Source organism: Suncus etruscus (genome assembly GCF_024139225.1).
Source record: "Suncus etruscus isolate mSunEtr1 chromosome X unlocalized genomic scaffold, mSunEtr1.pri.cur SUPER_X_unloc_2, whole genome shotgun sequence".
NCBI lineage: Eukaryota > Metazoa > Chordata > Mammalia > Eulipotyphla > Soricidae > Suncus > Suncus etruscus.
This window is the reverse complement of record NW_026060315.1, coordinates 704,926-728,319: the sequence shown is the minus strand read 5'-3', so window position 1 is coordinate 728,319 and position 23,394 is coordinate 704,926. Positions and strand designations below refer to the sequence as shown.

The 23,394-nt window shown below is 48.0% G+C and overlaps 1 protein-coding gene across 1 annotated transcript in view; it reads right to left on the bottom strand.

The window, feature by feature from the left end:
- Window positions 1–4,397: 4,397 nt before the first annotated feature.
- LOC126000597 (anosmin-1-like) overlaps window positions 4,398–23,394 on the bottom strand; it is a 55,910-nt gene continuing 36,913 nt past the window's right edge. The window contains exons 4-14 of the mRNA XM_049767813.1: window positions 19,816–20,038; window positions 15,521–15,705; window positions 13,830–13,959; window positions 12,776–12,984; window positions 12,098–12,236; window positions 8,850–8,996; window positions 8,644–8,738; window positions 8,239–8,410; window positions 7,478–7,698; window positions 6,334–6,529; window positions 4,398–4,456 (exon numbers count right to left, since the gene is read on the bottom strand). Of these exons, the coding sequence (XP_049623770.1) occupies window positions 4,398–4,456; window positions 6,334–6,529; window positions 7,478–7,698; window positions 8,239–8,410; window positions 8,644–8,738; window positions 8,850–8,996; window positions 12,098–12,236; window positions 12,776–12,984; window positions 13,830–13,959; window positions 15,521–15,705; window positions 19,816–20,038 (1,776 nt within the window). The remainder of the gene's footprint in view (window positions 4,457–6,333; window positions 6,530–7,477; window positions 7,699–8,238; window positions 8,411–8,643; window positions 8,739–8,849; window positions 8,997–12,097; window positions 12,237–12,775; window positions 12,985–13,829; window positions 13,960–15,520; window positions 15,706–19,815; window positions 20,039–23,394) is intronic.

The window sequence follows — 23,394 nt, the reverse complement described above, 5'->3', positions numbered from 1 at the left end:
TTTTGTGCTGCGGTTCTGTATTTTTTGTGTATTTGTTTTGGGGCCACAACCGGCAGTGCCCAGGGGTTCCTCCTGGCTCTGTGCTCAGAAATTGCTCCTGGCAGGCTCGGGGGACCCTATGGGGTGCCAGGATTCGAACCACTGACCTTCTGCATGCAAGGCAAACGCCTTACCTCCATGCTATCTCTCCGGCCCCTAGTCTATTATGGTCTATCATGATTTATAGGGTCTTGGGGCATGCATCATTATTTTTGGGGAGCGAAACTGAGTCCTCAAGTGGAAACTTGGGCTCTTTTGCCTTAAAATAAAACTTAACATTGGGTCGACAAGATGGAGTCCCTTCTGCTCACGGCTTCCCGGGTTCGGTGCCAAAAAGCTGCCCCTGTCAAACCCAGCACCCCCAATTTCCGGCATTAAGGGTCCCCCAACTCTATCTTCATCCCTAATATCCCCCCCTGACTTTTCTCCCTTCCTTTCTCCAGAGGGGGGAAAATCTAAACACAAAATCCCCCATGTGTCAGTTGATTGCAATTTGCAGGATTTAAGAAATTGGGGGTTTGCTATGCTGGTTTTTTTGTTTGTTTGTTTTTGGGTCACACTCAGCTGCGCTCAGGGGTTCCTCCTGGCTGTACACTCAGAAATCGCTCCTGGCAGGTTCGGGGGACCCTATGGGGTACCGGGATTCGAACCACTGGCCTTCTGCATGCAAGCCAAATGCCTTACCTCCATGCTATCTCGCTGGCCTCTTTGCTATTTTTTTCTGTATTGATTTATTTCATGTTTGTGCTTCTGTCTCTGTCTCTCTCCCCCGATGGAAATGAATTACTATTCCGGCCAAGTCCATCAGAGTCCCCGGTCTCTCCCTGCTGCATTCCGTACGCCAGATTTCTCTAGTTAAAATAGCAAAGTGGAATGACATCTGACCCCCGGCAGCACAGATTTAGAAGAGAGATGTGTGAGAGCGATTTTCTGTCCCCCGGGGAAAGCCTGACAGAACCCTGGAGAGTTTTGTAGCTCTCAGAACTTCTGGTCTTGGTCTTAGATGAGAGAGAGACAAAGAGAGAAATAGAAAGACGGAGAGGAAAAGACAGATCATGAGAAATAAAGAGAGAAGAAAGAATGAGAGAGTGAGCTAAAGAGAGACAAAGGGAGAGAAGAGAGGTAAAAGGAAGAGAAAGAAAAAGATAAAAAAGAGAAAGCAAGGTAGAAAGAGAAAAAGAAAAGAGTGAGAAATAGAAAAAACAAAGCAAAAGACAAAGAGCTAAAGAGAGAACGAGAGCTAAAGAGAGTGAGGAAGAAAGAGGAAGTGAGACAGAGAAAGAAAGAGACTAAAAGAGAAAGGGAAAGAGAAAGAGACAAAATGAGCAAGAGAGAAATAGAAAGCCAGAAAGAAAAAGAGTGAGAAAGTGAGAAAGAAAGGAAGAGAGGTAGAGAGAGTGAAAGACAGAAAGCAAAAGAGAAAGAACAAGAGACAAGAGAGGGAGAGAAGAGGGAGTGAAAGAGAAAGAGAAAGAAAAAGATGAAGAAAGATAGCAAAAGAGAGAGAGACCAAGAGAGGAGTGACAGAGAGAGGAGAGAGAGACAGAGAGACAGGAGAGACAGATAGAGAGGAGAGATTTCCAAAGCAATACCTGGCCTTTCCCAATTCCCCAAGTACTTTGCCTTTTTTTTTTTTTTTAAAACATTTATGAGAATTGTCTCATTTTTTTCCCGTTTACCAACTGACTTGGTTTTGGGGGCCACAGCCGGCAGTGCTCAGGCGTTACTCTCGGTCCTGCGCCCAGGGGTTACTGCTAGTGGACTCGGGGTACCCTCTGGGAGGCCGGGGATCAGACCTGGGTCAGCAGTGTGCAAGGCAGACACGCACCCCACTGGACTATCACCCCAACGCCCTGGGGCCCAGTATTTTTTAATAATAAATTGGCAGCTTGTGTTTCCACTTTTAGATTTTTGTCTCTGGGACTGTTTGCTTCACACGTTCTATTTTCGGCCCCTCTGTGATTCCACAAAGAGTTTGACAGCAAACTCTTATTTATTGCGAGTAGGAAACTAAAGATGAGTTTCATATACATTTAGATAATATTATATTATTGTTGACCTGGGTTCGATCCCTGGCATCCTATATGATCCCCAGAGCCAGCCAGGAGCGAATTCTGAGTGCAGAGCCAGGAGGAACCCCTGAGCGCCACCGGGTGTGGCCCCAAAACCAACCAAACAAAAAGCCCATTTTGTACAAAATCGAGTAAAGGCCTTTGAGGCTAGCAAGTCCAGATGTTAAGATGATCTCCAGGAGTGTTCCCGGAGCACAGAACCAGGGGTATTTCTGACGGGCCAGAGCGACAGCACAGCAGAAGGGCGTTTGGCCTTGCACTCGGTTGACCCAGGTTCGATCCCTGGCTTCCCATGTGGCTCCCCGAGCCTTCCAGGAGTGATTTCTGAGCGCAGAGAGAAGAGGAGTCCCTGAGTGATTCCAGGTGTGGCCTGGGAAGGAAAGAAAGAAGGAAGGAAGAAAGGAAGGAAGGAAGCAAGAAAGGGAGGTAGGGAGGGAGTGAGGGAGGAAGGAAGGGAGAAGGAAGGAGAAAGAAGGAAAGAAAAATAAGAAAAAGAAAGAAGGAAAAACAAGAGAAAAAGAAAAAAGGAAAGAAGGAAGAAGAAAGAAGGAAAAACAGAAGGAAAGAAAAAGAAAGAAGGAAAGAAGGAAAAACAAAGAAAAAGAAAAGAAAGGAAAGAAAGAAAAAGAAAGGAAGATAGAAGGAAAGAAAAAGAAAGGAAGGGCCCAGAGAGATAGTACAGCAGCGTTTGCCTTGCAAGCAGCCGATCCAGAACACCAAAGGTGGTTGGTTCAAATCCCGGTGTCCCATAGGGTCCCCCGTGCCTGCCAGGAGCTATTTCTGAGCAGACAGCCAGAAGGAACCCCTGAGCAACGCCGGGTGTGGCCCAAAAAAAAAAAAAAAAAAAAAAAAAAAAAGGAAAAAAAAAGGAAAAGAAAGGAAGATAGAAGGAAAGAAAGAAAAAGAAGTTAAGAAAAGAAGAGAAGGAAAGAAAGAAAAAGAAAGGAAGAAAGGGAATGAAAGAAAAACAAAGAAGGAAAGAAAAAGAAAGAAGGAAAGAAAGAAGACAAAGAAGGAAAGAAAGAAAAAGAAAGGAAGAAAGAAGGAAAGGAAAGGGAAACAGAAGGAAAACCAAAGAAGAAAAAGAAAGAAGGAAAGAAAGGAAGAAAGAGGGCCTGGAGAGATAGCACAGCGGCGTTTGTCTTGCAAGCAGCCGATCCAGGACCAAAGGTGGTTGGTTCGAATCCCGGCGAGCTATTTCTGAGCAGACAGCCAGGAGTAACCCTGAGCAACGCCGAAAGAAAAGAAAAGAAGAGAAGAGAAGAGAAGAGAAGAGAAGAGAAGAGAAGAGAAGAGAAGAGAAGAGAAGAGAAGAGAAGAGAAGAAAGAAAAAGAAAGAAAGGAAAGAAGGAAGGAAGAAACAAAGAAAGAAGAAAGAGAAAGAGAGAGAGAAAGGAAGGAAGGGAAGAAAGCAAGCAAGAAAGCAAGCAAGCAAGAAAGAAAAGTGTATTTCTAAGATGCAGACATCGGTGCAAGACGGCATTAGATCAACTCAGCTTTATTCGGACACCCACACTTTGTTTTAAATATGAAACATCTGGCTCCCAAAAATAATCACATCTGTTTCTTCGAACGTCACGGCAGGTCGGCAGGTCGTTACTGAGAGATTCCTCTGCGACGGCCTAGTGACGTCTCCCTGTTCCTCTTGCAAGAAGACGTTTAGGGGGGCTAGGGCGGGAAAATTAGAGGCTTCTGGGGGTTCTTGGCCTCTGCACCCCACTTTGTCTTTCCTGCCAGCATGCCTGGGGCCCAAGCCACTGTCTGCCAGTCCTTCCTGAGGTTTGGGGGTTCTTTCTTTTGTGCTTTTTCTCCACATTCGAGGGGTGCATCACTGATGTTTTTATCCATGGTGGTAAAGGATAGTTTGGGGGGACATCAGGAAAGCACACGCCTTTCTTCTTCCTTCCTCCCCAGGACAATTGTCTGTCCACATTCCTGTGTGGGGTACCCCGATTTGTTGGACTGACACAATCTTCAGCTCGTGGTGGTGTCTGGTTAGAAGAGGGGGTGCATAAACGGGCAGCTTCCTTGGTCGGCTAGTGCTTATTGGGGTTCAGCTTCGAGAAAGGGGCCCCCGTTTGCACCAGTCAAAGTTAAGTGTTTTTCTTCATCAGGATGGAGATCTGCCGAACTGGGGTGTCCAGTCCCCCATACGTGGACATCTGGGGCTGCCCCAAAACGGCCCCACAAAAACGCGTGTCCTGCTCTGGGATGGCCAGAGGTCGACCGCATCCATCCATCTGTCCTTCTGTCTGTCTGTGCGTCTGCTATTTCTTGGGGGGTACTCTAGGACTTCCCCGGGGACGGCTTGTAGTGGAAGGGGTCGCGGCGCTTCAAGTGGAGTCCTATGGGGGGACATGAAAAGACGGGGTGTCAGGGAGACCCCGAAATAGGATTTGTGTCCGACTTTCGTATTCTTGTTCCTTCAAGCTCACGTATTTTCTCTCATCCTTTCGACTAGTTGGTTCTCTGGTCTCTCCACTTCCGCCATGTTCTTTTTGTGTATTCATTCATTCATCCATCCATTCATTCACTCATCCATCCAACTACCCATTCATTTACTCTATTTCATCATTCATTCTTTCACCCGTCCATCTATTCCCTCTCATTCTCATTCATTCATTCATTCACTCTCCCATTCGTTCACATTCATCCTCTCATCCATTCATTCTCTCACCTTCATTCTTCCATCATTCATTCTCTCACCCATCCATCCATTCATATTCTTTCATCTATCCATTCTCATTCTCCTATCCATCCATTCATTTATATTTATTCTCTTAGCCGTTCATTCAATCATTCGTTCTCTCATCCACCCATTCTTTCACTCATCCACCATTCATTTACTGTCCTTCATTTATTCACTCATCCACCCATCCATTCACTCTCATCCACCATTCATTCACTGTCCTCCATTCATTCATTCACTCTCATCCATATATTCATTCATTCACCCATCCATTCTCTTATCCATCCATTGACATTTATTCTCTCCCCATTCATTCTTTCATTCAACTACCCATTCATTTCATTACTTTCATTATTTCATCCATTCATTCGCTCACCTGCCATTTATGCACACTCTCATTCTCATTCATTCATTCTCCCATCTATTCACATTCATCCTCTCATCCATTCATTCACTCACATTCATTCCTCCATTCATTCCCATCAAATCTCCATCTTTCATTGATCTTCATTCTCTCCTCCATGCATTCATTCATTCTCATGCAACTGTCCATTCATTCACTGACCTTCATTCTTTCATCCATTCCTTCTCACTCGCCCATCCATTCATTCTTTCACCCATCCATTTTCATTCATTCTCCCATCCACCCATCATTCATTCATTCACATTCATCCTCTCAGCCATTCATTTAATCACATTCTCTCCTCCATCCAGTCATTCACTTTCAACCATCTATCCATCCATTCTTTCCTCCATTCATTATATCATACAACTCTCCATTCATTCATTCACCTTCATTCATTCTTCATCTCACCCATCCATCCATTCCTATTTTTCATCCATCTATTCTTATTCATTCTCCCATCCATCCATTCATTCATCCTCTTAGCTATTAGATCACATTCATTCTCTCATCTATTCATCCATTCTCTCATCCACCCATTCATTCTCTCCTCCATTGAGTCACTCTTTCATCCATCCATCCATTGTCTCATCCATCCATTCAATTCTCCTCCTCTCATTCATCCACTCATTCTCAACCATTCATTCTTTCATCTATCATTCACTCACTTTCTTATACATTCACTCATTCTCTCATCCATTTATTCACTCTCGTCCACACATTCATTCATTCTCTCATCCATCCATTTACTCTCTCACCCATTATCCATTCATTTACTCTCCTCCATTCATTAACTCTGATTAATTCATTCTCTCATCTATCTATTCAATACTCTCTCATCCATCCATCCATTTCCTCACCCACACTTTCATTCACTCTCATCCATTCATCCATTCTCTCACCCATCCTTTCATTCACTCATCCATCCATTTATTCTTTCATCTATCCACCCATCCATTCTCTCATCATCCTTTCATTCACTCTCATCCATCCATCCATCCATCCATCCATCCACTTATTCTTTCATCTATCCACCCATTCATCCTCTCATCTATCCATCCATTCATGCATCCATTCACTACCTTCATTTTGTCCTCCACCCACCCACCAGCCCATCCATTCCCCCTCACCAGGCCCCGCTCCCTGGCGCGCCGAGCCGGCTCCCTGTAGCAGGCGCCACTCACTGTGAGAGGAAGGCGGCAGAGGCTCTGGCGTCCGGAAGGTGCGTACGGTGGCAGGGCCCTCAGCCCCCGAGGACAGCGCCTGTACCTCCAGGCGATAGAGGGTGGCCGGCCTCAGGTTGGACACGGTGAGTACCGAGAGATCCTGGGGAGGCCGAGAAAGTGGGGTCACATCCTGTAACTTCTTGGAGGGGCATTTGGGGAAGAGGTCCCCCCAGGCATCACCCCCATATTTTCTGCCACTGACGACTGTCCCAGCCGTGGTATTGGGGTGTCCCATGAAAACTGAATTTTTTTTTTGGTTTTTGGGTCACACCCGGAAGCGCTCAGGGGTTCCTCCTGGCTCTGCGCTCAGAAATGGCTCCTGCCAGGCTTGGGGGACCATATGGGATGCCGGATGCGAACCACCGACCTTCTGCATGCAAGGCAAATGCCCTACCTCCATGCTATCTCCCCAGCCCCGAAAATTGAATTATTTTAATGCGTGAATTTCTCAGCCATGCCAGGCAGTTCTCAGGGCTGGCTCCTGGGCTCTGTGTTCGAGGGTCATTCTTGGCGGGCTCACACAGTGTCCTCACTGTGTGTGGTGTTGGGGATGGAACCCCAGTTGGCCGGATCACAGAATTATTGACCCAGTCATAAAAGTGACTCAGGGAGTGTTCCAGGTCATGAAGGGGGCGACCCAAGTCACAGAGGGGGTGTCTTGAATAATGGGGGTTCTCCTAGGTGACAGAGTGGGTGTCCTGGGTTCCAGAAGGATTGTCCCAGGTCATGGGGGGTGTCCCAGGTATTGGGGGCTTATAGGTCACACAAGGATTGACCTAAGTTAATACGAGCGTGTCCCGAATAACAGGGGGATTTCCCAGGTGAAAGAGGGGGTGATCCAGGGTCACAGAAGGATTGACCCAGGTCATGAAGAGGGTGTCCCAGATAACAGGAGGGTGTCCCAGGTCATGAAAGGGGTGTCCTGAGTCACAGAGGGACGATCCGGATAATGAGGGGGTGTCCTGGTGACATTGGGGATGTCCTGGATCTCGAAGGGGGTGTCCCACTAAAGGAGGGGGCGCCCCAGGTTACCGAGGACGCCACGCACCGCGGGCAGGACGTGCGACTGCGAGATGAGGCTATTGGGGAGACTGGAGTGGCGGCTCTCCGGAGTGGCCTCTGCCCACGTCACCTGGAACCCCGTAAGTGGCTGAGCTGGGTTGGCACCAGCCACCTGCCAGGAGAAGTGGCCCGTGACGTTGGCGTCGTGGAGCTCGAAGGACGCGGACAGGTTTTCGGGCTTGGCAAGGACCTTGGCGAGCGCTGGGCCTGGTGGGTCGTGTGCAGAGAAGGGGGGGAACAGGCAAAAAAAACCCGGGGTTGACTCGGGACTGAGTGTCCCTCGTAATCGGCAGTTTTCCAGTTCCTGACCTCCACTTCCTCCAGGATGTCCCCGGGAGATAAGAGTGAAGTTTGCAGGGCATCCGGAAAATGGGACATCAACAGGACTGTGTGTGAGGATTCACAATGCAAGGAGAGAGTTGGGGGGCCTTGGGGGTGCAGGGTCGCTGGGGCATATGTCTGTATACATCCTTGTATGTGCGTGCGTCCATGCGTGTATGTATGTCAGGCACAGCAAAAAGCTCTGCCCAGAAGCAGTTGGGGTTTGAACAGTGTGGACTAGTGGCTGTGTGGTTCAGTGGTATGTGTAGCCGTGGCCCTCGTGGACCGGTGGCCTTGTAACTGTGACTTCTGCCCCGCGCCGTCATGTGGAAGCCACAGACAGCAGAACCAGGGCAGAATTCCCAGGGCAGGTGCTGGCCCCTCACTGCCCACTGGGGTGTCTTAATATCCCCAAATGCCACCTACCCGCTTCTCCGGGGCAGCGGCTCAGTTTGTGGCTCTTGGACTTGAGTGCGGAGCAAGCCGGGGTGGTGAAGAAGACGGTCTCGGCCTTCCGGCGGCCTGTGGGCCAGGCGGGCTGCACGGTCACTTTGTACTTGCAGGAAAAGGCCAGGTCTTGGAGAATGAGATAGTTTTCCTAGAGGGTGAGAGGACCAGTGAGTGAGTAAAGGGGTGCCAGAGAGCTGGAAGGTGCCGGTAACCCCTAGTCACCATCCCTGGGTGCCCCCAAAATCCAGATGATGGTCAGTAAGCGAACCCACAAGTCGCCTTCTTTCGGGCCAAGGCTGGACAGATGAACAGATTTGTTTGTCTGTGTGTGTTGGGTGATGGAAAGATCTAAGGCTGGCAACAGGGTCCCCCAACACTCACCTGGGTGGTCCCGGAGGAGACCCCGGACCCTGTGGTGCTGTTGTGGATGCAAAATTCCGGCAGCCACTCCACGTGGTAGCGGGTCAGACCCGGTTCTGCAAAGGCAGGACACGGTCAGAGCTGGCCTGGGGGGTTCGAGTATTGAAGTGACCTTCAGGTCCTGGCTAGACTCGGGGTTCTGCTACTGGGCCCTCCTCCTCACGTACCTTCTGCGTTCTTCCAGTAGATTTTCACCTGGAGCTGGTGGTCCTGGAGGAAGGGGGTCCCCACTTCCAGAGGCCGTGACGGCCGCCGAACGTGGAAAGGCAGCTGCCTGGACGTTGTGGTTTTCCGGTTCTTTCCAAGGGTTTCTTCTGCGACAAAAAAACAAACAAACAAAAAAAAAACACGACTATTTGGGTCTCATAAACACTACTGCTGAGGTGACTTCCCTGGAACCCCAAAAGTGCCAAGGACAACATAAGGGGCCAGGGATGGGACTCAAGGCATTAAGTGGCCAGTGACAGCTCAACCCATCGGTCTATGCAATTGGCTCCGTTGGTTTGGGCCCTCCTAAAAATATAAAAAGAACTCCGTTGGTTTCTGAGCTACAGCCTAATGTCAACGACTGAACCCCCTTTCAACCTGTGGCCTAGTCTCAGGCCCTGTCCTCAACAGGGAGGCAGGTTTTTAGGGTGGAGTCCCCCCCCAGATTGTCCTGGCTGACAATGTAGTTGAGTTTCGACTCTCTAAGAAATTTCCGACAGAGCTGAGACACTCTGTCATGTTTTCACCCTGGCTTTAGATCCGTCTTTGATTCCCTCACTCAGTTTTAGGAGATAAATTGGACAGATTAGGGGCGTCTCTGCTCCCCCTTCCCTCAGATTTGTACTGAAGCTAGTTCAGGGGTATCTGGACTTGTGAGGCATCTGGGATTTCTCAAACCCCAAACTATGCCCCTGTCTCTAAAATCTTGTGTTTTCAGTACATTGTTAAGTCTTTCTTTTCTTCTTCCTTCCTTCCTTCCTTCCTACCTTTGCAGTTTCTTTTTCTCTTTCTTCCTTACTTTTTTCCATTTCTTTCTTCTGTTCTTTCCTCTCATTCTTCCTTTCTTTTCTCCTTTCACATTTTCACTTTCTTTCCTCCCATTTTTTATCTTTTCCTTCATTTTCTTCCTTAATTTCTTCTTTTCCTTCTTCCTTCCATTCCCACTTTTCTTTTTTTTTTTTTTTGGTTTTTGGTTTTTGGGCCACACCCTGTGACGCTCAGGGATTACTCCTGGCTATGCACTCAGAAGTTGCTCCTGGCTTCTTGGGGGACCATATGGGACGCCGGGGGATCGAACCGAGGTCCGTCCTAGGCTAGCGCAGGCAAGGCAGACACCTTACCTCCAGCACCACCGCCCGGCCCCACCATTCCCACTTTTCTTCCTTCCATTCTTCCCTATCATTTCTTCACTTCTAATTTCTTTCTCTTTTCTCCTTCCTTTCTCAATTTTCTTTATTTTCATTCTTTCTTCCCTCCTTCCTTCAATTCCTATCTTCCTTTCCTTCCTTCTGTTCTTTTGTCTCTTTCTTTCTTCACTTCTATTTTCTTTCTTTTCTTTTTCCTTCCTTTTCTTTCCTCTTATTTATTTTCTTTTTTCTCCCATCTCTCCTTCCCTACTTTCTTCCATTTTCTTCCAATCTTTTCTCATTATTTTTTTCCTCCTTTCCTTCTTTCATTTCTTTCCTTCCTTCTTTCCTCCCTCCTTCCCTCCCTCCCTAACTCGCCCCTTCCTTCCCTCCCTTCTTTCTTCCTTCTGCCCGAACTGGGGACAATATACCCCCGAATGACTGCTCTACCATCCGTCCTAAAAAAAAAAAAAAAACCCAATTCCCTCTACTCTCCAGTTGCCATGACCTTGACTTGGTGACAATGAAACACACGACATTCTTGCATAACCCACACACCGCAGCCTAGGACGTTCTGCATCTTTTTTGGGACATGAAGCGTGCCACAAAAACAGGGGGAGACTTGGAAGTGGGTGCTAGAAAGGGGGATGGAGGGAGCTCAGAGCAGGCAATGAAGAAGACAGGGGGATGTGGAAGGCACCACACAAGGACGGCCCAGGTTTGGATGGGAAGGGAGAAACTGGGGGAACATTGCTGGCAGGACACAAGCCGGGTTCTGCATTGGAACAGAACATGGCTTGGTCCTAGAACACTGATGGACGGATTTTTTTTGGGGGGAGGAGGGGGTTACTCCTGGCTCTGTGCTCAGAAATTGCTACTGGTAGGCTTGGGGGAGCATATGGGATGCCGGGAATCGAACCGGGGTCCATTCATGATTGACCGCGTGCAAGGTAAACACCCTACCACTGTGCTATCACTCCAGCCAAACCAGGAATACTTCTTTGCTAAAAGTACCTCTGGATTCTTCCCCTCACCCCTACCTGTTCTCCACCCCAGGGGATGGTCCTTCTCTCTTCTCTCCCCAATAAAGACTTGGGGTGTGTGTTTGTGTGTGTGTGTGTGTGTGTGTGTGTGTGTGTGTGTGTGTGAGGTTCGAAGCCACTTGCAGGTACAGTTTCCACAACGAGTCTATTTGCCTGCGGGTAGCTATAGCTAGTGTGTGGAAATCTCGTGTGGAAGTTTCCAGAACCTGCCTGATATTCTTCAACCTCGCAAGCATTATTTTCCCTGTCAGCATTTGCCTCTAGACCCACGCTTCCCACTTCTGCTTCAGGAAACGGGGGTTCCCCACTGAGCTTGGGGGCCTGTTGAGAACCAGTCAGGTCTCTGCAGCCATAGACAGCTGGGTGTCCCACCTCCAAGCTGTGTGCAGGGACTGACTGGGATTGGGGTTTGGGGTTCGGGGGAAGGTCAGACTCTGGGTAACAAGCACCGCATCCACAGCTGAGCTTGGGGAAGGAGGAGAGAAAAAAATGCAGCACCCCAGCTGGAGTGTAACTGACTCAGCGTCCCTCCTGGTGCCCAGAAACTGGGGTGCCAAGGTGAAGGAAGGCACACAGGCCTCCTTGGAGCAAAACCATGAGTGACCGAGCACCCCCCCCACAGGTGCTGAGCTGAGTGACTTTCGGGGTGCTTGCATCTGGGCGGCTTGCTGGAACCAGAAATGCAGAGCAGAAGTGACAACCTGCTGCCCCATGGACCTACTCAATGACACGTGTACCTCCCCCCCCCCCCCCAGCCTGGCCAGAGTGAGATAGGGATTTTTCTTATGACATCTCCAGGGAACATCAGGACAGGGCAAGGGAGGGCATGCTAAAAAGGCTCAGATGTCAGAGGTCACAGGTCAGATGTCATGGGTCATAGGTCAAATATCAGGAATTGTGGGTCAGAGGTCAGGGGTCATAAGTCAGATGTCAGGGGTTGTGGGTCAGGGGTCATAAGTCAGATGTCAGGGGTCATTTGTCTGAGGTCAGGGGTCATAGGTCGGATGCCAGGGAACCCAGGAAGTCCCAGCCACTCACTGGAGCTGGGGGCGGCTGTGAACTGGAAGGCGACCTTCGGGCTCTTGAGGCGCTGCTGGCCCCAGTAAGCCACGGCCTGCAGTTCCACGGTGTACTCGCAGCCCGCCTGCAGTTGCTCCAGGCTCACGGCATGCTGGGCCTATGGGCAGACATGCGTGCGTGTCAGTGTGCACACAGAGACACATGTGACGTGTACTCACACAAAGACACACAGACTCATAAGCAAGCATGCAGGCAAATAAATATACAGACAGACACGCCACATACAGAGATATTCTTTCATTTTTCGGGCCCCATCCAGTGGTGCTACTCCTGGCTATGTGCTCAGAAATCGCTCCTGGCTTGGGGATCATGTGGGATGCCGGGGATCAAACTCAGGTCCATCGTGGGGCAGCCGAATGCAAGGCAAACTTTGCCCTACTGCCTGCCCCATCCATGACACACAGACACACAGAGACACACGTGCCAGTGTGGGGTCAAAGCGGTGACGACAAGGCAGAGGCCCATTCACTAGGGAGGGAGGGAGGGAGGGAGGGCGGAAGGGGCCCATCTCTGTCCTGAGCTCATGGCATGTTATTTCTGGAGGAAGGCCTTTGTGCTTAGGGCTTACTCCTGGCTCTGCGCGCAGGGCTGACCCCTAGCTCTTAGTTCAAGGTTGACTCCTGACTTTGTGCTCACCCCGTCTGTGGTCTTCCTTCGCTTCTTCCTGCTGGGCACCGGGGACCTGGCGCTGTCAGCTGCCCAGCTCCAGAAGACCTTGTAATGGTGCACTGGTGTGTCCGGCTCTTCGGGGGTGTCCCAGCCCACGGTGGCTGTCAGGCTGCCGTCACTGTGCGCCGTGGAGTTGAGCAGCCGCAGGTTGGCAGGGGCCGGGGGGGCCCCCGGGTCTGAAAACACAAGAACCTTGTGGTGTGTGGGCCGTTTTTGTTTTGTTTTGTTTTGGTTTAGTTTTTGGGTCCCACCTGGCAGCACTCAAGGGTTACCCCTGGCTCTACACTCAGAAATTGCTCCTGGCAGACTCGGGGGACCCTATGGGATGTCAGGATTCGAACCGCCATCCTTGTGCATGCAAGGCAAACGCCTTACCTCCATGCTATCTTTCCAGCCTCTTCCCTAGGGGCCATTATGTCCTTCCGGACACCCTGAAATGGGAACACATCGGAGTACTTTACAGGACCCGGACACTGGGGGGCTGTGAGAAGCTGGGAGATGCCCCCCTCAAATGCAGGACCGGCAGAAGAGTGGGCACAAGACCCCTAGCCTGTGATCATGACATTAGCAGGCACATCTGTGTCCAGATGCCATGACACCGGGGTCACTCTGTGGCCTTTATATTCGTTGGATTTGGATCCGCTTAAGAGACAAGTGCAGGGGCCACAGAGACAGCATGGAGGTAAGGCGTTTGCCTTGCATGCAGAAGGTTGGTGGTTGGAATCCCGGCATCCCATTGGGTCCCCCCCTTTGAGCCTGCCGGGAGCAATTTCTGAGCGCAGAGCCAGGAGGGACCCCTGAGCGCTGCCGGGTGGGACCCCAAAACCAAAAAAACAAAACACAAAAAGCTGCGGGGAAGTGGCCCACATTGTGGCCACTCTCCCACGGATGGCTTTGGGGATAGACAGAGGGACAGGACAGGATGGGACAGGAGCCTATGCAGACTTATTTGGGTGCCGGACTTTGTCCCAAACGCCCCCCCCCAAAAGCACAGGTCTCGCCCCCCCCAGAGAACACCCACCTCTGGCCGAGCGGAAATGCTTGCTGGGCGCCGTGAAGCCTCGAGTCCCATGTATGTTGACAGCGGCCACTCGGAATTGGTACCACCTGCTGGGCCGCAGATCTGTGAGCTGCAGTCTCTCATCCGTGGTCTGGGGGGGGGGGGGGGATAAGGAAGGCAATTAGGGTCCCATGGTGTCTGTGTTCTTCGTGGCTCTGGGCACCCGTCCGGCCACTGTCCCGAAAGGCCAGGGAGACTCTTCGTTGCATGGGACAGGCATAGATCCCCTTGGGCCAGGGGACAGCGAGAAGGCAGGGGCAGTGGGTACAGGGGTGGTGAGGGCAGAGAAGGAAGCACTGTGACGAGGAGCGTTGGGAGGGATCCCTCTGGACAGGAACTGGGTGGTGGACGGAGGGAAAAATAAGAGGCAGGAAAACACTTCGGGAACAATAGTGCAAATCATGATGTCTAAAAGGAGAGAAAGAGGGGGAGAGAAGAGGGAGAGAGAAGAGAGAAAAGAGAGAAGAGAGAAAAGAGAGAAGAGAGGGAGAAAGAAGAGAGAAAAAGAGGGAGAGAGAAAAAAGAGGGCGAGAGAGAAGAGAGGGAGAGAAGGAAGAGAGGGAGAGAGAGGAGAAAGAGAAGAGAGGAAGAAATAAGAGGGAGAGAGAAGAGAGGAAGAAAGAAGAGAGGGAGAGAAGGAAGAGAGGGAGAGAGAAGAGAAGAGAGGGAGAAAGGAGAGAAAAAAGAGGGAGAGAGAAGAGAGAGAAAGAAGAGAGGGAGAGAGAAGAGAGGGAGAAAGAAGAGAGAAAAAAGGGAGAGAGAAGAGAAAGAAGAGAGGGAGAGAGAAGAGAGGATCATGGTGTCTAAAAGGAGAGAAAGAAAGAAAGAAAGAAAGAAAGAAAGATAGAAAGAAAGAAAAAAAGGAAGAAAGGAAGAAAAGGAAAGGGAAGGAAAGAAGAGAGAAAGAAAGAAAAAAGAAAGAGAAAGAAGGAAGGAAGAAAGAAAGAAGGAAGAGAGAAAGATAGAGAAAGAGAGGAGAGAGAAAGAAAGAGGAGAGAAAGAAAAAGTGAGAAGGAAAGAGAGAAAGAAAGAAAAAGGAAGAAAGAAAGGAAAGAAAGGAAAGAAAGGAAGAAAGAAAGAAAGAAAGAAAAAAAGAAAAGAAAAGAAAAGAAAAGAAAAGAAAAGAAAAGAAAAGAAAAGAAAAGAAAAATATCTGTCCCAGGGAACGGACATTGTTGGACTGAAAGTCAACCATGAATAACTGGAACTGTCGAAAATATTCACATCGGTGAATAAAATAAATAGATAAATCAACAAATAAAAAAAAATGGGTCCTCTGTGCCTGCCAGGAGTGACTTCTGAGCGCAGAGCCAGGAGGGACCCCTAGGTGCCAATGCCGGGTGAAGCCTCCAAACAAAACAAAACAAAACCAACTCAATAAATAAAAGAGGGAAGGGAGGAGGATGATGAAGGGCCCCACATGCAGTGGACCCCAGTTCTCTTCCCAGCATCCTATAGGGCCCCCCGGGCACCCCGAAATGATGGCTGTCCAGCCGGGGGTCGAACCCCAGTTTGTTCTGGGGTTGCACGGCTCCGGCCCCAGAAGTGAAATTCTCTGATGGTATGAGCTAAGCTGGGGGCCATGAACACCCAGAGATTGACGTCTGGGGGTACGTACCCCTGTCTTTCCCCCATCTTTTCCACCCACTCACCTGGGCCACCGTCTGCCAGCGCGTGGCGTCGTCCTCGCTGGGGTGGATGCCGAAGTTCCAGCGTCTCTGCACCACGTAAAGGACGGGTTCGATGGAGACGTTGAATTTGGAGGACCACCGCACCTCCAGCTGGCCCGACGGCAGCTCCGTGAAGCGCAGCTCCTTCCGTGGCCTCAGGGGGACCCCTAAGACACAGCCCCGGGCTCACCTGGGGCCTTGGTGGCCCCGAGGTTCAGCCAGGCTTTCTCTCCCCTGTCTTGTGAATTGTGGCTAGGCCCATGTGCAGCCACCGTGCCCACTTTAGTTTGGGGGGTGTCTCCACAGTTAGGCCTTGCTCTGGGAGGCAGGTGGGAGATGGAACTGCAGGCCATAGAACCAAGGAACCACAGGCCACAGAAGCAAGACACCACGGAACCACAGAACCACAAGGCCACGGGGCCACAGAACCAAGGATCCAAAGGTCACAGAACCATGGAACTAGAGGCCACAAAAACAGAGGTCACAGATGCAAGGAACTACAAGCCACAGAAAAACAAAATGTGTGTGTGAGAGACAGAGACAGGGAGACAGAGATGAACACAGAGAGACAGAGACACAGAGAGAGACAGAGACACACAGAGAGAGAACAACCATGAACAAAACTGGGACAAATATGATATTTAAAATAAAGAACAAAACCGGGGCCGGAGAGATAGCATGGAGGTAAGGCGTTTGCCTCTCATGCAGGAGGTCATCGGTTCGAATCCCGGCGTCCCATATATGGTCCTCCCGTGCCTGCCAGGAGCAATTTCTGAGCCTGGAGCCAGGAATAACCCCTGAGCACTGCCGGGTGTGACCCAAAAACCACACACACACACACACACAAAAAAAAAAAAAAAAAAAAAAAAAAAAAAAGAACAAAACCAAGTCAAATCCACATAATTTTGAATATTTCGAGGGGCCTGCGTGGGGGGCCGTAGTTTGAGGACCCCCCATCCTAGGTGGATAGCCTTAGGTGATCCCCAAAACTGAGGAGGCGCCGTGACCTCTGCCCCCATCCGAGGGCCCACAGACTCCGCACTCACGACCCGGACTTCTTGCAACGCTTCGCAGGGAGGCCACACACAATTCCGGGCCCCAGGGAAGCTCACTTGGCACACAGCTGATTCGGGTTCGATCCCCCGCATCCCATATGAGACCCTGAGCCCTGCCAGGAGTGAGCCCTGAGTGCAGAGCCAGGTGTGTCTGTTGCGTGCGCGCGTCCCGTGGGCTCAGGCTCTGCTGCCTCTCATTTCCTTTCTTCTCCCCATGACCTTGGCCCATACGAAGCACAGTGTTCGGTCCAAAAGCTAGCTAGCTAGCTAGCTTGGTTGCTTGCTTTCTCCCTTCCTTTCTCCCTTCCTTTCTCCCTTCCTTTCTCCCTTCCTTTCTCCCTTCCTTCCTTCCTTCCTTCCTTCCTTCCTTCCTTCCTTCCTTTCTTTCTTTCCTCTCTTTCTTCCTTCCTTCCTTCCTTCCTTCCTTCCTTCCTTCCTTCCTTCCTTCCTTCCTTCCTTTCTTTCTTTCTCTTTCTTCTTTTTCTCTATTTCTTTCATTTTTTCTTTCTTCTTACCTTTCTCTTCCTTTTCTTTCATTCATTCTTTTTCTTTTCTTACTCTTTCTTTTCTTTCTTTCCTTCCTTTTTCTTTCTTTTTGCTTTTTCTTTCTTTCCTTCCTTCTTTCTCTTCCTTATGTCTTTCTTTCATTTTCTCTTTCTTCCATTTTTTCTTCCTACCTTTCTTCTTTCTCCCTCCCTCCCTTTCTTCTTTCTTTCTCTCCCTTTCTTTTTTCTCTTTTTTTCATTTTTCTTTCTTCTTACCTTTCTCTTTCTCTTCCTTTTCTTTCATTCTTTCTTTTCTTACTTTCTTTTCTTTCTTTCCTCCTTTCTCCCTTTGTTTTCTTTCTTTCCTTCTTTCTCTTCCTTCCTTTCTTTTTTCTTTTCTTTCATTTTATTTCTTCCTACCTTCCTTTTTTCTTTCATTTTCTTCCTACCTTTCTTTCTTCTTTCTCCCTCCCCTTTCTTCTTTCTTTCTCTTTTTTCTCTCTTTCACTTTTTCTTTCTTCTCACCTTTCTTTCTCTTCCTTTTCTTTCATTCTTTCTTTCCTTCCTTTCTCTCTCCTTTTTGTTTTCTTTCTTTCCTTCCTTCTTTCTCTTCCTTCCTTTCTTATGTCTCTTTTTTCATTTTCTTTTCTTTTCTTTTTTTTTTTGGTTTTTGGGCCACACCCGTTTGACGCTCAGTGGTTACTCCTGGCTATGTGCTCAGAAATCGCCCCTGGCTTGGGGGGACCATATGGGACGCCGGGGGATCGAACCGTGGTCCGTTCCTTGGTAGAGCTTACAAGGCAGACACCTTATCTCTAGCGCCACCTTCCCGGCCCACTTTTCTTTCATTTTCTTTCTTTCTATCTTCCTCTTTTCTTTCTTTCATTTTCTTTCTTCCTACCTTTCTTTCTTCTTTCTCCCTCCCTCCCCCTTTTTCTTCTTTCTTTCTCTCTCTCCCTTTCTTTCATTTTTTCATTCTTCTTACCTTTCTCTTTCTCTTCCTTTTCTTTCATTCTTTCTTTTCTTTCCTTCCTTTCTCTCCTTTTCATTTTCTTTCTTTCCTTCCTTCTTTCTCTTCCTTCCTTTATGTCTTTCTTCCTACCTTCCTCTTTTCTTTCTTTCATTTTCTTTCTTCCTACCTTTCTTTCTTCTTTCTTCCTCCCTCCTCCTCTTTCTTTCTTTCTTTCTTTCTTTCTTTCTTTCTTTCTTTCTTTCTTTCTTTCTTTCTTTCTTTTTCTTTTCTTTTTCTTCCTCCCCCTCTCTTTCTTTCTTTCTTTCTTTCTTTCTTTCTTTCTTTCTCCCTCCCTCCCCCTCTTTCTTCTTTTCTCTTTCTTGCATTTTTCTTTCTTCTTACCTTTCTTTCTCTTTCTCTTCCTTTTCTTTCTTTCATTCTTTCTTTTCTTACTCTCTTTTCTTTCTTTCCTTCCTTTCTTTCTCCTTTTTTCTTTCTTTCCTTCCTTCTTTCTCTTCCTTCCTTTCTTATGTCTTTCTTTTTCTTTCTTTCATCCTACCTTCCTCTTTCTTTTCTTTCTACTTTTTCTTTCTTCTTTCTTTTCTTTCTTTTTCTTTCTTTCATTTTTTCTTTCTTCCTGCTTTCCTTTTTTCTTTCTTCCTACTTTCTCTTCCTCCTCCTCCTCCTCCTTCTTGTTTTTGGGCCACACCCAGCGATGCTCAGGGGTGACTCCTGGCTGTCTGCTCAGAAATAGCTCCTGGCAGGCACGGGGGACCCTACGGGACACCGGGATTCGAACCAACCACCTTTGGTCCTGATCAACTGCTTGCAAGGCAAATGCTGCTGTGCTATCTCTCCGGGCCCATCTTTCTCTTTCTTCCTACCTTCCTTTCCTTACTCTTTCCTTCCTTCCTTCCTCTCTTCTTTCTCTCTTGTTTTTGGTTTTTTTCCTTCCTTCCTTCCTTCCTTCCTTCCTTCCTTCCTTCCTTCCTTCCTTCCTTCCTTCCTTCTTTCTCTTTCTTTTGTCTTTCTTTCTCTTTCTCTTTCTTTCTTCTTTTTCTTTCTTCTTTCTTTCCTTTCTTCACTCTTCCTTCCTTCCTTTCTTTCTCTTTTTCTTTCTTCTTCCTTGCTTCTCTCTTTTTTCATTCTTTTCTTTTCTGTTTCTTCTTTCTTTTCTTTCTTTTCTTTCTTTCTTTCTTTCTTTCTTTCTTTCTTTCTTTCTTTCTTTCTTTCTTTCTTTCTTTCTTTCTTTCTTTCTTTCTTTCTTTCTTTCTTTCTTTCTTTCTTTCTTTCTTTCTTTCTTTCTTTCCTTTCTTTCCTTTCTTTCTTTCTCTCTCCCCTCCCTTCCTCCCTCCCTCCCTCCCTCTTCCTTCCTCATATTTTCTCCTAATTCCATAACTTTCCATTTTGCTCTGGCAGTTTAACGCTGAGAACTTAACCCTTTGGGGGGCCCAGCGTGTCTATGACAATGTGAGACCCTGTGTGTACCATTCTGAGCGTGTTTCCGTGTGTGTCTGAGTGCCGGTGGGTGCGTGTGGCCATGTGTGTTGGGTGTGGACACAGGAATGCATGATGGTGTTTGTTTGTTTTTTATTTTGGGCCACACCCAGTGGCGCTCAGGGGTTCCTCCTGGCTCTGTGCTCAGAAATCGCTCCTGGACTGGGTGGATCATGTGAGATGCCGGGGATCCAACTCGGGTCCTTCTGGTTCTGACACGTCCTACCCTCGCGCCACTGTCCTGGCCCACCCGTCCCCCAGACCCAAGGTGCCAGGCTGTCGTCTCACCTTTGTAGAGCGTCTTGGGCACCTGGCAGGTGTGCCCGCAGCCATTGAAGCAGCATTTCTTCACGCCCGAACACTCTCCGTCGGCCTCGCAGCTCTCCACGCAGGCGGCCGCGAAGCCGCTGGCCTTCTCGGGGGCCGGACACTCGCCCTGCTTGACGGCCAGCACTGCCCTGAGGAAGGCGCAGCTGAGGAGACACTCCGCGTTCTTCTTGGGGAACAGGGACTGGGGGTGACGGGGAGGAACAAAGGGCCGGGGGCCATTAGTTCTTGTCTCTCTGTCTCTCTCATGCTGTGCCTCGATGTCCCTCAGTGACTTGTGACCCCCTTTTCCTTCTTTGTTCCACAAGCATTTAAGACAGTCTTTTTTTCGTTTGTGTTTGGGTCACGCCTCTGCGGCGCTCGGGGTCCCTCCTGGCTTTGTGCTCAGAAGTCGCTCCTGGCAGGCTCGGGGTACATATCGGATGCCAGGGATCGAACTACTGTTTGTACTGGCTCGGCCGTGTGCAAGGCAAACACCCGACCGCTGTGCTATTGCTTTGGCCCTTCCTTCCTTTCTTACTTAATTTTCCTTCCTTCCTTCCTTCCTTCCTTCCTTCCTTCCTTCCTTCCTTCCTTCCTTCCTTCCTTCCTTCCTTCCTTTGTTCTGCCTTCATTTCTTACTTAAATTTTCCTTCCTTTGTTCCTTAATTTTTCCTTCCTTTCTTCCTTCTTTCCTTTTTCCTCCCTTCTATTTTTCCTTCCTTCCTTTCTTCCTTTCCTTCCCTCCCTTCCTCCCTCCTTCCTTCTTTTTCCCTCCCTCCCTTCTTTCGTTTTCTCCTTTCTTCCTCCCTCCCTTCCTTTTCCTCCTTTCTTTCTTCTTTGTTCCCCCCTCTCTTCCTTCCTTTCCCTCCCTCCCTTCCTTCTTTCATTTCCTCCTTTCTTCCTTCCCTCCTTCCTACCTTTTCTCCTTCCTTCTTTCCTTTCCTCACTCCTTCCTTCTTTCCTATCCTTCTTTCTTTTCTTCCTTCCTTCTCTCTCTTTCTCTTTTTCTTTCTTTCTCTTTGGTCCTTCCTTCCCTCCCTCCCTCTCCCTCCCTTTCTTCCTCCCTATTTATGGGCCAAGCCATCCACACTCAGTGGTTACGCCTGCCTCTAAGAAATTGCTTTGTGGAAAGCAAATGCCATGCCACTGTGCTATCTCTCCGGCCCCATCTTTCTTTTGTTTTCTTTTCTTTTCTTTCTTCTTTCCCCTTCCTTCCTTCTTTCCCTTTCTTTCTTTCCTCTCTTTTCCTTCCTTCTCTTATTTCCTTCTCTTTCTTTCCCTTCCTTCCTTCTTTCCCTTTCTTTTTCCCCTTCCTTCCTTCTTTCCCTTTCTTTTTCCCCTTCCTTCCTTCCTTCCTTCCTTCCTTCCTTCCTTCCTTCCTTCCTTCTTTTCTTTCTTTCTTTCTTTCTTTCTTTCTTTCTTTCTTTCTTTCTTTCTTTCTTTCTTTCTTTCTTTCTTTCTTTCTTTCTTTCTTTCTTCTGTCCCCCTTCCTTCCTTCTCTTCCTCCTTCCTTCCTTCTCTTTCGTTTCTTTCTTTCCCCTTCCTTCTCTTTCTTTCTTTCTCTTTCCCCTTCCTTATTTTTCTTTTTCTTTCTTTCTTTCTTCTTTCCCCTTCTCTTCCTTTTCTTTCTTCCTTCTCTTTCTTTCTTTCCCCTTCCTTCCTTCTCTTTCTTCTTTCCCCTTCCTTCCTTCTCTTTCTTTCTTTGTTTCTTTCTTCTTTCCCCTTCCTTCCTTCTCTTTCTCTTTCCCCTTCCTTCTTTTTCTTTTTCTTTCTTCTTTCCCCTTCCTTTTCTTTCTTCTCTTTCTCTTTCTTTCTTTCTTTCTTTCTTTCTTTCTTTCTTTCTTTCTTTCTTTCTTTCTTTCTTTCTTTCTTTCTTTCTTTCTTTCTCTCTCTCTCTCTGTCTTTCTTTCTTTCTTTTCTTTCCACTTTTTAAAATAACTTTGCTTTCACTCATGGGGAAAGAACTGCATTATGGTGAACTACATACACGTCACCTACGACATGCGTTGCGTTTAAAGAAAGTAAGAAAAAAATAAACAGAGGCCTGTGCCGCTAGTGGGTGGAGAGGGCGATTTCACGGCTGGTTGCAGTGACATTGTTTGCTCACCTGCCAGTTTCCTTTACTTCACCACCCCCAGGTGTGGAACCGCAAAATGTAGGCGGTGAGAAAAATAAAAGTGTGAGGAGTCCCCAAAGGCGGCATTGCAGACATGCAGTTCTGCAGGATCCCCAAGCCCGAGAAAAACCCGCCTAAGAGTCCCCAAGATGTTTCTTTTCTTTTCTTTCTTTCTCTTTCTTCCTTCCTTTCTCTTTCCCTTCCTTCCATCCTTCCTTCCTTTCTTCTTTCATTCTTTCTCTTTTCCTCACTTTCTTCCTCCTTTTCTTTCCTTTCTTTCTTTTTCCTCTTCCTTCCTTCCTTCCTTTCTTTCTTTCTCTTTCCCTACCTTCCATCCTGCCTCTCTTTCTGTTTCTCTCTTTCTTTCTCTTTCCCTTCTTTCTCTCCTTTTCCTCTTTCTTTCTTCCTCTTTTTTCTATCTTCCTTTCTTTCTCTTTCCCTTCCTTCCATCCTTTCTTTCTTTCTCTTTCTTCTTTCTTTCTCTCTTCTTCCTTTCTTTCTTCCTCTTTCCCTACCTTCCATCCTGCCTCTGTTTCTCTTTCTTTCTCTTTCCCTTCTTTCTCTCCTTTTCCTCTTTCTTTCTTCCTCTTTTTTCTTCCTTCCTTTCTCTTTCCCTTCCTTCCATCCTTCCTTTCTTTCTTTCTTTCTTTCTTTCTTTCTTTCTTTCTTTCTTTCTTTCTTTCTTTCTCTTCCTTTCTCTTTCTTCGTTTCTTTTTCCCTTCCTTCCATCCTTCCTTTCTTTCTTTTTCTTCCTTCCTCTCTTTCTCTTTCCCTTCCTTCCATCCTTCCTTCCTCTCTCTTCTTTCATTCTTTCTCTTTTTCCTCTTTTTTCTTCCTTTCCCTTCCTTCCATCCTTCCTTTCTTTCTCTTTCTTTCTTTCTTTCTTTTTCTTTCTTTATTATCTTTCTTTCTTACTCTTTCTCCTTTCTTTTTCTTTCGTTCTTTCTTTTTCTTTCATTCTTTCTTTCTTTCTTTCTTTCTTTCTTTCTTTCTCTTTTTTCCTTTCTTCTTCCTTCCTTTTTCTTTCTTTCTCTTTCCTCTTCCTTCCTCTTTCTCTCTTTCTTTTCCTTCCTTCCTTCCTTCCTTCCTTCCTTCCTTCCTTCCTTCCTTCCTTCCTTCCTTCCTTCCTTCTTTTTTTTTTTTTTTTGGTTTTTGGGCCACACCCGGCGGTGCTCAGGGGTTACTCCTGGCTGTCTGCTCAGAAATAGCTCCTGGCAGGCACGGGGGACCCTATGGGACATCCAGATTCGAACCAACCACCTTTGGTCCTGGATCGGCTGCTTGCAAGGCAAACACTGCTGTGCTATCTCTCTGGGCCCCCCCTTGCTATTTTCAAACTGTGTGTTATATGGTTTGTTTCTGTCTGCTGCTATGTGCCGCTGACATTTCCCTTGCATTTTTGAAGCCCCAAATTCAGGTCCGAGGCTGCCTCGTGCATAACC